The 15,246-nt window shown below is 39.1% G+C and overlaps 1 protein-coding gene across 1 annotated transcript in view; it reads right to left on the bottom strand.

Moving 5' to 3' along the window:
• Window positions 1–15,246, bottom strand: part of THSD7B (thrombospondin type 1 domain containing 7B) — a 270,835-nt gene that overhangs the window by 182,706 nt on the left and 72,883 nt on the right. The window contains exons 5-6 of the mRNA XM_059820303.1: window positions 3,276–3,431; window positions 1,390–1,587 (exon numbers count right to left, since the gene is read on the bottom strand). Of these exons, the coding sequence (XP_059676286.1) occupies window positions 1,390–1,587; window positions 3,276–3,431 (354 nt within the window). The remainder of the gene's footprint in view (window positions 1–1,389; window positions 1,588–3,275; window positions 3,432–15,246) is intronic.

Raw genomic sequence — 15,246 nt, forward strand, 5'->3', positions numbered from 1 at the left:
CATGCACAGAATAATTGAAGTGGAAAAGGGCACCGAGAGACTTCCAATATCTTGTTGAACAATTAAGTGAAGAGACACTTCAAAGGCATAGCTTCTTAAGGATCATAGCCACAGAGAACAGTTTGATCAGAGATCAATGAGCATCTGCCATGTTATATGCTTTCCTTCCGAGTTGCAAGTTGGAGCGTAAAAATGGATGTTGGCACAGTTTTAACAATGTGAAGTACATGGTGCTCCTTAGCAATACAAGACCCCATCTACACACATCACTGCAGGACGGGACCTACAGTTATGATCGCACGTCAGAAGAGACCACTCAGGCCAAATTCAGAGACAGCTCTCTGCTCTCCAGTATATTCTAGCTATGTCGTTTTATGACAGTTGAAGATTTATTTTTTTTTGCCCCATTTTCACAAACTTACAAGAAAAGCACATGTATTTTCAATGTATTTCAGGAAGATCTGTGCTCTTCACACAAAAGCAGCCATCATTTCATTCTGTCAGATTCTAATGCCTCATAAATTACACACTATTTTTAACCACTTGCGAATTAACCCCTCTAGTTATCGACTTGAAATTGTTTCCTGTGATCAGTCTCAGCACCACGTAAAAGAATTCTCCATTTCAGATACAGTATCAGGCTCTAAAGTTCCACAATTTTGCCACTTTTGAGATGATAGCACAGTCTCACTGTGACTAAGGTCTGCAAAATCGTGCTCCACGTAATTGAATCTAAAGATCTGACAACACTGACCTTATCAAGAAATGAAACTTTTGGCTGAGGTTCAAACCATGCACAAGAAATAAGCTCTTGCTGGTTGTTTGTAAACGTCATATAAAAATGTAGTTATTCATTATTAACAACTTGCAAGCTGAACACACTGCAGGTCTCAAACTGCTGCCAAGTAAAGTACTACTTAGTATGATAATTTCGTTTACATCTAATTCTTGTATTAATTTTGGCGGCACAACCGAGCGAGCATCCTTTCTCATGACTCTAAGAGGGTTATCATAATGTGATAAACATTCAGGCTGCCTGCTAAAAACTGAGGATAGAAGAAATGCTAGGGGCCAGATTAATTTTGTGAATGCCCACAGTGCTGCTGGCCTCAGTGACAGCCCTACTTCAGTACAAGGTGTGCAAAAATGCATGACCGGTACTGGTGAGCCATGTCCTTTAGGATAAAATAGAATAGAAAGCTCCAAGCAAAGTCCCCAGTAATATCAGCACCAGGCTTTTGTGAGCATCATGGTCAATGCAAAAACCTGAAAGTTTCAAAAATTCAGTAAGGAGGTATTGTAAATAATCGCAATTGCTCTGCAGCAGAATGCCATTTTAAAAGGAGGCATGAAAAACCATGGGGCTTTTAAGACGATACCGTTACGCACCTTTCTTGTTCTTGCATACAGCTTTCAGGACGCGGTTTCCAGGTCCACATTTTCCATGGTCAGTCACACATATTCCTTCTGAAATGATCCACTCATAACACATCGGGTCTTCACAAGGAATAGATTCAATTAAATGTGGACAACCTGCCAGGGTGCCTACAGGATCTACGATCACTTGCCTTCGTCTCATTCTAAAGCCTGGAAAAAAAAGGAACTGAATTAACTGGACAACCGTAAAGAATATTTGTTCCAATAATCTAGGAGCAAGAGGACTGTATAGGGCATCTGGAACTGGGGGATATAAAGACAAACAAGAGCACAACACTTACAAACTGAACTGACTGGGCCGGCACTTGGCTGTATGTGCCCACAGCCCAGGCATGCAAAATCTAATAGTGTGTAAAGAATTCCAACAACCCACATTTTTCACATTTCTTTTTACTTTTCATCAACATTAGCTAGAAAAACACATGTCCAAATATAGGAATTTGCCACTGATGCATATATTAATGTAGTAACAACATTAAGATAAAAAGAGAGAAACAGTTCAGGAATTGAAGATATAAAGGACATCTGTATTCTGCCTGGGAATCCACTAATGAAAAGACTTGTTTTGAGATACAGCAGAGCAGTTTACTAAAAAATTAGTATTCTGCCTTATGATGGTACAAGGATTTCTGATACATAATGCGTATCAGACCTCTTTGAAATGACATCCTGTTGAATTGGAAGATTCAAATGTAAAGTGGAAGAAAAAGGTTACAGAAATAATGAAAGAATTGATTACATAATCTACCTCCTTCTGAATAAAACCAAAAGTCATGTTGCTATATAAAATGCAGAACTAATACGCAAGTATCTTTCAGCGTGTTTTGTTATGTAAATGACACAGAATTCTAAGAAAGGCAGAAAAAAAACCATGGTGGTCTTTCCCAGAACACTCTCAGACAAGGAGCAAATATATAGCATCAGTGGAGGTCACATGGAAATGCCTTGGCCATAAAACAGAAAAGAAAATTAGAAATAAAACATTCCAGAGAACACAACAGATTGAACTTCCACCATTCTCAAACCAGCAAAAAGAAATCTTTCAAAACAATTTAAAAATGAAATGGTTTTGCAAATGTTTATATTTAACCGTATTTTTTAATTTGAAAAATTCTGACCAGCTCAAATCACTTCAAAAACTTCTTTTCAGAAAAGCGTAATTTCCAAACAGTAATAATGATTCCCTGACATGAACTCCAGCAGTCATCTTTCCAGCTTATTTTGTAAGTGAAGGAAAGGCTCTGCGATGAATCTCAAAGCGTTGCAGCAACATGTACCCTGGGCAATTAAGATCCAGGGGGGGGTTAAATTACAATTGCATACTCTTCTTCCAGGAATTTAAGCCAAACTGAGAACAATGAGAACAATTCTCTCTGGTAAGCCTAAACTCCAGGATGGCAGGGCTGTGGGATACACCTCAGTCCTGACACCCTCCAACCTCACCCAAGCACTGCCCTCAAATCCAGGCATGCAGCAGGACTTCCGAGGGGGATCAGAGGGACAGCCTGGCACTACGGAGGTTTGCAGCTGCTATCCCAAGAAATCCTCCTTTTCTACAAGTTCAGTGCAGGATAAAAGGATCTGAATCAGGTTGAAAATCTTATCTTTTTTTTTTTTTCCTTCTCCCAAGAATAACTGCAAAAAGCTTTTAAAGGTCATATTCCACTCCTGTACACACATCTAAGAGCTTCATCCTATGTTAGATTAATTTAAAAAAAAAATACATTAAGCTCCCAATGCAGAATTTGACATCACTGCTTTTGCAATCTTATCATAATATTCCATTACTCGCTTTAGATCCCCCAATGCTGCAAGCGATATATAAGAGCAGCCGTTACCTCTTCTTCCCTGGCGCTCCTGGCAGTTCTCGTGAAGGCAGGGGCCCCACACCGACCAGGCAGACACCACGCACTCGGAGGGGCACGGCAGGTTACACAGCTGGGAGGCGGAGGGAGCAGGACCCAGGCATAGCTTCCCATCAACTGGTCTAGTAACTAAGAGGGGAAAAAAAAAAGAAAAGAAAAAAGAAAAGCAAGGCTGTAACTTTGCCCTGACCAACACACAGAGCTCCGAAGTTTACTGCTGGCCTTAGCTTTCCTGAAAGCACCAAAAACCAGCACTTTTTTTAGGGTATTATCTCCCAGAGCAAAAAGTTAATCCTCTGTTCAGCAAGGCACGTAAAGTTTTATCTAAATCATCCATATTCAGCAGGCCAATTAAGACTGTTTAATGGTAAACGGGTGCTTTAATAATAAATTCAGTGCTGATTTTCTATAATGCTGGAGCAACAAACTGGAATCTAATCCCCCGCGTTTATGGCCCAGGAGACCTCTCTACACTGTACTGAAGAGAAAGACGTACAAGAAGGAAATCCAAAAAGCTCACGCTGCAACTGGGAGCCAGGCAGAGGCAGGTGACAAAAGCCTGAGGACGGGGGAATCTCCCCATACCCACCCCCTTCAGGGGCGCTGCCACCTCTAGATTATGGGTACAGGATCCAGACCTTTTGATTTTCTTCATCCACTTCCAATAAAATTGAGCAGAGCTCTTGGTTTCTTCTACACAGACCTCACAGAAAGCGTCTCTCCTGCCTGGGAGGTGAGATGGTTACTTGGTTTGCCTGCACTCAAGGCAGGCATGGATCTCCAAACCTCTTCTATGAGATGAGCCGACCCCAAACTCTGCCAAAGTACCAGTTTTGTTGATACTGACCAATTTGGAAAGCTGATTCCCTTTGTATTTTCGTTTATCATAAGAGATTTCTAGTTTCAATTAACCTCTCGCCTTTTTATTCAGGGCAGAGGGAGGAAGGAAAAGAAGGGGAAAGACTTTCAAATCTATCTTCTGAGTCATTATATCATATTGCATTTTAATCACATTATGGGCTGAATTTGCCTGTTTCCTTAGATAAATCAGTATCAAAGCAGTCTTTCAAAAGGCAAAGACTTGTTTGAGTTTACTCTGCCATGGTATTACCAAGACTTCATTAATTTTTATAGTTACTGAGTTTGCTTTATCCTCATTTTTATTTTTAATATCTATTTTTCTTTGATTCCATCATGGAATTGGCTTGAAAGGAATTTATAAAAATAAGCCCAATATATGAGTAATCTTTTCTTTTTCTGATATTTTACCATTTTCTTTAAAATGAATCATTTGACTAAAAACAAAACTTTTTTTTTTAAAAACACGAGACTTCAGTGCTCAAAATCCCAATAAATTTTTATTTGCACATCCTGAAGCTGAGACTTAAAACCAATATCAGTGCTTCTGATTCCAGCTCAAGTAACAGGATTAAACAACAGATATGATTTAATTCTAAGCTGAAAGATAATATGTTAGGAAAAAAGACCATTTCCTGAATGACTTCTGAGACACTGTAAGGCCGTTGACATGTTCATTTACAGATTACAACAAGGTGGCATAAATCTAATTCACCTGAATGCTAACATAAACAGACCTTTTCTAGAGAACTTGCAAGGGAAGTGACAAGACAGAATGAGATAAATATTAGAGTTTTAAGGATAAGAGTATTTATTTTACCAAGAAGTCTCATGCATGGCTTAACCTGCCTTTCAGCATCAAGCGTTGCAAAACTGTATCATTATTCAGAGAGTTCACCTGAATAAATGAAAGGAAATACATGTGAGTGCGTATGGTCAACCTAAGGAATAAAGTCCGGTCCTGCTCTGCTCTAACTCAAGGTGTCGCCGGTAGCAATGGCTCTTTCCCGTTCACTGATTTTCGGATTGTCTATATTGCAATTTAACTGTCTAAATGTAGAAGTCACTAGACAAAGCAGGTTGGTTCTCCTGCCTTGAAAACTAACCAGCTATAACCAGTAGCACCAAGGGTATTTTAAATTGAGTTTGGATAAAAGATAAACAAGAACAATTGATTACAAAAGGTTTTTATTGGTAGGCTGAGCCCACCAGCCATCCCAGACTCACGGAAGGCTCCTTCCTATTTTGGAGGAAAACCCTGCCTTCCTCTCCCTGCCAACCACTTTTCTGCTCCTCTTCCTCCCCCAGGGCTGGTGCCCTATTTAATTCTAGCACTGGGAACTCTTTTCCCAGGACCAACATCCTACTGTCACTAGACTAAGACTGCTTGTTTACCCACTTCCATAAGTAATTCTATATATTCTGTAAAACATAGATCAGAAAATATGCAGACTATTCTAATCAAATATCCAAATATATTCTAGGTCTGTGACAGTTTATACTCACTCTACACTGATTACAATCCTCCAGTGAAAGTCTTCAGGAATAAGACAAAAACAAAAAGAAACAAGCTGCATTAATAAATGCATATACAATAGCATCCTTTTCCAAAACCAGGCGGGTATAAAAAGCCACATTTTCCAGCACAATGGCCAGAGTGACTGGGTGGACCAGTGGGGTCCTCTATAAAAGTTTCATCCCTTCTTCAGCCATTTGACTAACAACTCTGACTTCCATCACATTTATTTAAAAATTTGATGTGTGTTTCCATTGCTATTCTTTCACACTCTAATAAATACTACCTTTTTTTTTTTTTTATGAACTATAAGGTGGGTTTTTCTGTGAATCTTTTAAATGCCAAAATTCTCACACACATCAGCCTCCAAAAAAGACACAGATAGCCTGGTTGGAGATGCCCTGTTCAGGAAAAAAACCTCACATTATGCCTATCATAAACAAGCACAGCTGCTAGGATTGTTTTTGTGTACCAGACAGCCTTCTGAATTTGCTCAATAATTGACTTTGTACTGGAATTTTCCTACATTCATATAGAAAAAGTGCTTTTTGTGTAATTATTTTCCTTAGAAAAATATTAGCCACTTTTTGGGGGGAAGGGGAAAAGCAGAAGCCAGTGAAGAGTGAGAGGGGGAGGCAATATCTCCCATTCAAGTAGCAGATTATTTATTACGCTTGTTCGTACCTTTTAAAATCCTGTGTTCTTCCCAATCTATAGAACAAACTTGAAAAAGCAATCAAGTACTAATCTGGGAGCCTCTGAAACATTACACATTTCTATAGCTGTTATATTGGCTCTATACTTCATAAATGCGACTACAGCTGTTCCCAGCACCAGTGTCTGCCTCAAGTTTGAATTTTACTGTTTGCTGTTATTTTCAGGTTATTGCTACCAGCAGGAGATAATAAATTGGGTTCTAAAGTATCTTGTTTCCTTATATATTTTTACTGAGGTAGTGATTTGGAGGAAGAGTGGAAGAGGAAATCAGCTCTGATATGATTATTTCCATAATGTGATTTTAAGCCAATAAATAAATTATCTGTGAACATAGTCATACGGACACATACTTGCAGGCATACATACCAATACTTTATTAAAAAGCATTCATGGCCAGACAGAGAGAAATGTACAAGGACAGCATTTTGGCTACAGTGATTCCTTTCAAATATAGTTTTTCAACTCCTCAGGAGGTAAATAACACTTTTTTTTCCTGGACCTTAACTTCATTTCCCTTTTACAATGAAAAACCAAGTGTTTCTGATATTAACACCTAAACGAGACATTTCTAAATATCACTAACATATCTGGAATACAAGTAAAGAACATCAGGACTGTCTCTTACATACTAATGCAGCCATATTTTAGCTAATGTTCAATTCTCAAGGCAATAAATCCAGATGTTTACCATATCCTTTAGCAAAACTAAGCCAAATTAATGATTGCCAGGGTACAAGAAAGGGATGGAAAGGGATGGTATATCTTTGTAAAAGTTCTTACTGCCTTTGCCAGGACTTATAAACCAAAGACGCTTGGATCAATACGAAGGAAAATTACTTGAGAAAATCACAAAGGAATGAGTTGTGTTACAAAAACACTTGCATGTGTATAACGTAATAGGGATAAACTAGCACAACATTTGTAAGTTATTTCTCTAACCTGAAAGACTTGTTTTTATAGCAAAAACAAACGATTAGACAAAGGAGAAGTGGTGAATGTAATTTAACTAGTCTGGAAACAGCACCAACCCCAGCCCAGTGCATCCCTCCATTAAAAAGCCTAATGCACCCCATGCCTGACGGAAAGGGTGCTTTATGCTTTTAAGAAGAATCAATTAGTTTTGAAGCCACAAGGCACAAAGTTGAAGTCCTATTTTCAATTAAAATCTATTTAATAGACAAGAAACAAAGTATGAATAGAAAGCTAATCACAGCATGAAAGAGGGTTAATAGCGGATTGCCAAGAGCAACAATGGTTTAATGTATTTCAGAACAATAAAGACCCTGGCAATTTTATTAAAGCGACACAGACTTATTAGCACTCCATGGAAGAAGTTTCCCTGTGTCCATATCCTCTGCTGTACACAGAGATCCTGATCCCAACAGGGATATTGTGTTGTTTCACTACAGCAGAATTTGTAGAGATTGTTGACAGAAACCGCAGATCTGGCAAAAATTCAGAGTGAACATGGGGCTTCCCACCAGCAGTCACACAACTGAGCTCATTAAGAACATCCAGGAAAAACAGTGGAGGGAACAGGGATGCTGGGATGACAGTGAAGGCAATGATGGGAAGGAAAAAGGGATTTCTCCAGGATGTTTGAACCTTGCTGGTTGTTGTCTGGAAAAGGCCACCAAATACTGGAAGTTACTGGGACAGACCACCAGAGAGGGTGAGAGAAGCCACAAGGAAAACAGGGAAAAAAACCCAAAGGTGGGGTTATACTTTACGAAAGCCTCATCAGAGTCTGAACTTTGCCCATCACCAAGTTTAGCGTTCACTCAACAGGAAGGAACACCAAGGAGCAGAAGTCTGTTCTGTGAATGCCACGTCACTGGAGGAGAAAAGCACCACTACGGATGTGTCTGTGACACTGGGACGTGGTACAGGGGGCCCAGAGCTAAGCTGGTGACACGCTAAGCTATTCCACTCGTGGCACGGCTATGCCAACTCAGATCTTGAAAGCAGCAGGGCTGCTCCATGCAGAGCTGGCCCAAGTTCACACGCTCAATTTATCTCCAATGCCTCCCTGTTCCAGGACCAGAGCAGTCACCACTGGCTTCCTTATCTCTCCCCCGTGTCCCAGTTCGTGGTATAGCCTCATACGTACAAATCCTTTTATTTTTTCATCTGACTCAACATTATTGTTTGAACACAATGCAGCTCCCTGTCCTCATAACAACAACGGGACAAAATTACTCAAAACAAACCGTCACCGTTTTGAATAAAATTAATCCAGATCCACTGGCAGGAAATAATGACAAAAATACAAACACAATTAAAATCTTAGCCTTCAAAGATAAAACGTTGAACTAAAACCTAGTACCTCATGTGAACTGACTGGGCAGTGTATTATTTGCTGCATACCAAAGCCAGCTATATAAATAAAAGTATTTATAAAGAGATAAATATTTCATGGTGAAATCAAATAGCTTGTCGACAAAGAAAGGCATGTTCTTTATAAGACACCTTTTAGAAGGCACACTTCTTTCACTGTCAAAGCCTTTTTGTACACTATTCTCCTCATTTTACTTTAATTAGTTTCTAAACATGAAAGAACTGAAAATATTACACCTCTAAAAGACATTAGGGAAAATGTTTTCTTCCCTAATGGATTCAAACTAAAATTTTTGAAATACACATTTAAACACTACTGTCAAGCACCGCAATGATCTGAATAAAATCATTTCCTCTCTTGCTTATAAAGGGTTTCCCCCGAAGAAGCCAGCTGTTACATATTTATTTTTCCATTATGTGAGTTATATCTCGTAAATTCTGCTCAGCATTTGGTGAGCTTACAGATCAATAACTCGGCATCCCAGCTATATAAATCTGACGCAGGCTTGCCTGAATATATTTTACACTTCGGAGGTGTATTTCTCATCTTTTCAAGCCAGTTCAGTTCATCCCAATGATAAATAACTAGTTTGGGATGAGAGGGATTCTTAGGTCGGGTTTCTTCCACCTGAGAACATGGTTTCTGTGCTTCAGGTCAACCAAGCCGCAAGCTAGTTGCTCCTGTTGCCGTACCATGACTCAGTTGAACAAAGCTTTTTTCACACCACTGCTGACCATCAGTTCTCTCCCCCCTATGGTCCTGGTCAAGTTTTCTCATTACTAATATATTCTAACCTATTCCTTTTCAATTTCATAAACCAGACAAGGACAACAGGATTTAAACATTAAAGTCCCTAAATTCTAATTTCCTTAGAGTAAATCAATCTTCTCATTCCTGCAGCTACAACAGCATAAATTTGGACAAAAAAAACCAAAACAAAACAGTGTGCATTTAATATAGGGCTTGTACTCCACACAGGCTTCATATTCATTCCAACAGTGCACATATCCCGCGCCAACTCCTATGGGCAGCTTATCTTCATCAATGCAGTCTTTTCCCAATAAACATGCAGGATGGTAACAGCCATAAATGATAACAACCTGCACAACCAACTTACTGTTTCTAAAGAGTTGGACCTAGTCTCTCACAAGACAGCTAGCACCCAAGGGGATGGTGGCATGTTCAAATGGCTGCCCAGTGGAAAAGGACCTGGGGGTGTTGATTGACAGCCGGCTGAAGATGAGCCAGCAGTGTGCCCAGGTGGCCAAGAAGGCCAACGGCATCCTGGCTTGTATCAGAAATGGTGTGGGCAGCAGGAGTAGGGAGGGGATCGTGCCCCTGTACTCGGCACTGGTGAGGCCACACCTCAAATCCTGTGTTCAGTTTTGGGCCCCTCACTCCAAGAAGGACATGGAGGTGCTGGAGCGTGTCCAGAGAAGGGTGACGAAGCTGGTGAGGGGTCTGGAGCACAAGTCTGATGAGGAGCGGCTGAGGGAACTGGGGTTGTTCAGTCTGGAGAAGAGGGGGCTGAGGGGAGACCTCATCGCTCTCTACAACTGCCTGAAAGGGGGTTCCAGAGAGGTGGGTGTTGGTCTCTTCTCTCAAGTGACAAGTGACAGGACAAGAGGAAATGGCCTCAAGTTGTGTCAGGGGAGGTTTAGATTGGATATTAGGAAAAATTTCTTCACTGAAAGGGTTGTCAGACACTGGAACAGGCTGCCCAGGGAGGTGGTGGAGTCACCATCCCCGGAGGTATCTAAAAGACACGTGGATGAGGCGCTTAGGGACATGGTTTAGTGGTGGACTTGGCAGTGTTAGGTTTACGGTTGGCCTTGATGATCTTAAAGATCTTTTCCAACCTAAACAATTCTATGATTCTATGAAATAGGACTCTTCGTTGGTGTTTTTCTCTTCCTGAAACTACTTCTGTATTTTATTGAACAGATGCCACATGTACCAATTTGAAACACTAAACCCCCAGAAGATACACATTGGAAGGTCATGATTCACAGCAGAACAAAGAACTTGCAGGGAAAAAAATGTGGCACCCTCATTAGGAAACAGAGCGTACAGAGCAAAGAAGGCAAAAACACATATTTTAGAGCTAAAAAAGACGAAAGGGCAGAAAGGGATGACAATAAATATAGAATAATACAAGAGATGAATGAAATCAAATTTCTCTCTGTGCAACACTCCAAGGAGACACTAATTTCTGGAAAATAAAATACAGTGCCAAAACATCTCCCATATGGGAATTAAGAAGAGTCTGAAAAGTTCACTCACCAGATAAGAAAGGATTAGACATTTTTGTCTATCAGAAGTAGGGAGAAAGCTCAATATTTTGTGGAAAACAAGAAAGGATAAAGGCCATAAAATTATCATTTGGAGACTTGTATAAGTAGGACTTAGATCAAAGTTCAGGGGAACGCTTTCACTTTCAGACCATTTGGGGATTCTGTCAGTAAAGTGGCTTGTACAACAAAAATACGTAAGAGAATACACACAGGGATGGATCAGAAAGTAACCATTAGACCTGAAAACATACTTGAATATTTCAAAGTCTTGAATTGTAAGCAGACTAAAGGAGTTTTTGCTGCTATAGCTGGTGACACACAAGTTTATAAAAAAATCTGATGCAAGATAAGCCAGGTGGAATTGCATCCTAAAAATAAAGCAAAAATTGGTATAGGCTGGTGAACTACAGTGCAATAAGTAAGTCAAGAAATTATGTCTACTAACAGGTAAGGGTTGAATATCTCTCAAAGGGAAGAGGGGTATAAAAGTAATAAAGACTTCTGTAAGAAATAGTTTTGCAGGGTAACACTAAAAGGTATCTAAGAATAATGAAGGCACAACTACCTCATATATCTGATATCGAAATCCAAGATCAAATAAAAATCAATATATGGAGACAAATATGATGGAGACACTCATTAAGCAAAAAAATTGTAAAAAAAACTTTAGAACCTTGTACAGGTATGCGAATTTAATGTAGGTTTTCAGATGGAAAATAACAAAGATTAAGCAGATAGGAAACTGCAATGATTTGCTGGTGAGATGGTAATAAGAGATACATTTTATTAGCCAAGTTTACTATGCTGGGTAAACAATAAAGAAGATTCAAGGAAGAACAGCATTTCACAAAGGTCTTTTCAGTCCCATAATTAAAACTTAAGCAGACAGGCTCCAAAAAAACATTATAAGAAAATTCTGAAAGTGAGAAGTAAATTGGATCTCATTCAAACAAGTAAAAAAGAAAAAATGTCAAGATATATAAGGCACAAATTTCACGAAATAATGACAGGGCAGGCAGATCCCTAGTTAGAAAGCTACAGAAAATAAGGTGAGAACAGCAATCCCAGTCACTAGGGACAGTAGGTAACTAGGTCAGAGAAGAGAGGAGATGCTTCTGGAGAATTTTACAAAGGATGCCATCCCCCAGACTACTGATAAAGAGCTATAGTCTCTAGATAAATCCAAAAAGCAAAATTTAAATAGAAAAAGGATACTCCCTCACCTTCAGGAGAGAATGTAAAAAAAACCTGAGGAGGAAGAAGATTAAATGTAGGAACCTCATATGTTTATTAACTGTTTGAACTTAAACACAGACACCATTCCCAGACTCTAAGAGGAATTTTAATTCCCATATTATTGGACTTATTTCTTGGGATTGAGAGGAGACTTGTATTGCCAAACAAGGAGAGAGATTTCGTAAACTGATCATTGCATAATATTCTTCCATACTTTCACCAAACGTCTTTTTTGTCGGTACACTGGGAATTGTTAGCGATGTTTGCCCAGATTAATTAAAATTTATTGTGGGAAAAATTTATTGTGGGAAAACACATTTCAGATAACATTTTATAAAATCAACAGTCACAAAAATCTTACCTCAATCCAGAGAAGCCCACTTACAAAGAAAAGAAAATATGTGCCCCACGTTAGCAGTGTTTGGATTTGAAAATAAGTTGAGGATCTGCATTTCTGCTTCATTTAAAAGAGCTTCAATACGAGCAAACAGATTTATATTAAAAAACAGGTATGAAGAAGGGTAACCACCACCATGTCTACAGCTTGTTCCAGACACGGGATGTCCAGGCACAGGGATCAGGGAGTATCCAGAGATGAAGGTCAGAAAGAGCAGATGGGAGCTGTACCATAGGTAGCTCACTTGCATATTCTACGCTACTTTTTGTGCAAAATTTGTCTCCTCCTTAAAAGCAACATCATTTCAAACATGTAGACTTGCTGCTCCCGTCTCTGGATATCAAAAGAATAATGATCAACTTGAAGTATTAGATGACCACCTCTCTGTGAAAATCAAGCATTATAAATTTAAATGTGTTAAATTCAATGAGATACTTAAAGAAAAACACAAGGATCTGTTTAAAGCTAATTATGTTAAAGTTCAGTATAAATTAACAAAAGCCTAACAACTGAATAGAGATGTGGATTCCTTGGACAGAATAGCTAACATTAAAAACAGCGCAGTCTCTTAACTTAGGTGCCTATATATTGACTTACCTACATACACAGAAATACAGATAGCTGAATGACACAACACTTCACACATTTACCAAATGTTCCCTGACAGCTTTGTCAGGATGTAAGAGTCTCAGAATGCAAGAATATTACAAAGGACTTCAAAGATTGGAAGACCTTCTGCCTCCATATTCTCATCACCCATGTTGAAAGTATGGACTTCCTGCTTAAGGCCTAAAAAATATATAACTTCAGTTGGATCAAGACAGAGATTTCTTAGTTAGGTCACCTCTTGAGGGAAAAAGATATGAAATCTCATCAACGCATTTCTGGAAGTAATACCTGAGTGAAAGTTTTCCATTTCCAGTATCCTCAAGTTGGAATTTTATAATCAAAATATAGAAAGATTTCAGCAGACTTAACCTTCTGAATAACTGATATATAGGGAGTCAAGAAAACAGGGGGCCCCTTTCTAAATATACACATTTTAATAAAAGAAGAAATAGATGGGAAGACTACGCAAATGAAAAATAGGAGAGATATCCTTGGGGGATAAAAGAGCTTTGAGCAATATGTGTAAATACATCACAGATGGTACCTGTCTCCAACTAGGATTCAACATATTTTATCCAAGAATGCTGCTGGAGAGACCACGGGACAAAATCTTCTTTCACATATGTCATTGGGCCTAGGTCCAAATTCTCACTGGAAGTAACCAGAAGAATAACAACTGTGATGGATGGTAATGTCCTATTAGACTCGCTTGTTTGATTCCAGAATGATCCCTTTAAGGACACTCAAGAGGTGAAGAAAGAAAAATTGCTGTACTTTTGATGGTAGCAATTAGACTCTATATTTGCTTATGCATAGAAGGATTAACTTTCTCATCTTCTCCCCATCACTGAAAAAATGGTACAATAAAATACGAGATGCCCTAGTGATGAATAAAAGTATTCTATCAGTTCAGAATGCCAGAAGAGAGGCCAGAAAAGATGTCATTCCTTATTTATTCAAAGAACAGAAATTGATCAGCAAGTAAATGCGACACACTGACCATTACTGGATAGGGAGGGATAATAGGGAAGGCTTTCCCTCTTTCTATTTGCATGCGACGGTGTTGACAGTAGACAGGGTTCTCACTTCCTAAGGACTACTGCAAATCTGCACTACTGCCTTGGAACAGCAGTAATAACTCATACCTTGTACAATTGCTCTGCATGTTTGGTTTTTTTAGTTGCCTGTAAGAAATTTTTTTGGTTTTAAAAATGAAAGGGTTAGGACTGTAAAAACAAGGAAGAGGTAACCCAGTGTTTTCTTTTTATTGAGGGGAGCGCCTGCAATTTTTAAGTTGAACTGAACTTTGAACAAGGGGAAAACCTGCAGGTGACCACACACTAGCTATATAGCACCAATGCTGTTACGAATTATGTTGGCGTAAGGGTTTCAGATGCGCTCCTCTAATCTTCTTGAGTAATTAACAACACTGAAAAAGAATAAAGTGTGAATGAAGTCATTTCAAATGAGCTTGCTGCTCACCAATTTGCTGTACAGTGGCTGCATGGACCACAGAAGTGGTCAGAAGGATGAAGACAGTCAAGAAATGTTACACACCTCTCATCAACAGCCCTTTTCTTACTTTGAAAGTCATGTGCATCTCATACTTGTGCAGAACGACAGAGGAGGCTTTGTGTTGGGAGAGCAAGGTAGTGCCAGATGTTTGGGAGAGGTTAAGCAGCAACTATGCATGGACTGAGCAGAGATTAAAACAAGTCTGGTTTTCTATAATCTCAGAGTCTGTGAGGGATGCTAGGACACACTGGGCATCCAGGAAACATTCGCTTTGCCTTTGTAAGTAAATAAATCTAAGATATGATACTATGTTCTTATTATCTTACATCTCTGCTCAAAAACGTATTCTGCAAGAGCACTACATAGAGTAAATGAAACAGCCTAAGATGAATTATTCATCACGCATCTGTATCTACTCATTATTCTTCTAAAAGAAAAATAACTCACTTCCAAAGTCCAAAAAC

The sequence above is a fragment of the Gavia stellata genome, chromosome 8 (genome assembly GCF_030936135.1).
Source record: "Gavia stellata isolate bGavSte3 chromosome 8, bGavSte3.hap2, whole genome shotgun sequence".
NCBI lineage: Eukaryota > Metazoa > Chordata > Aves > Gaviiformes > Gaviidae > Gavia > Gavia stellata.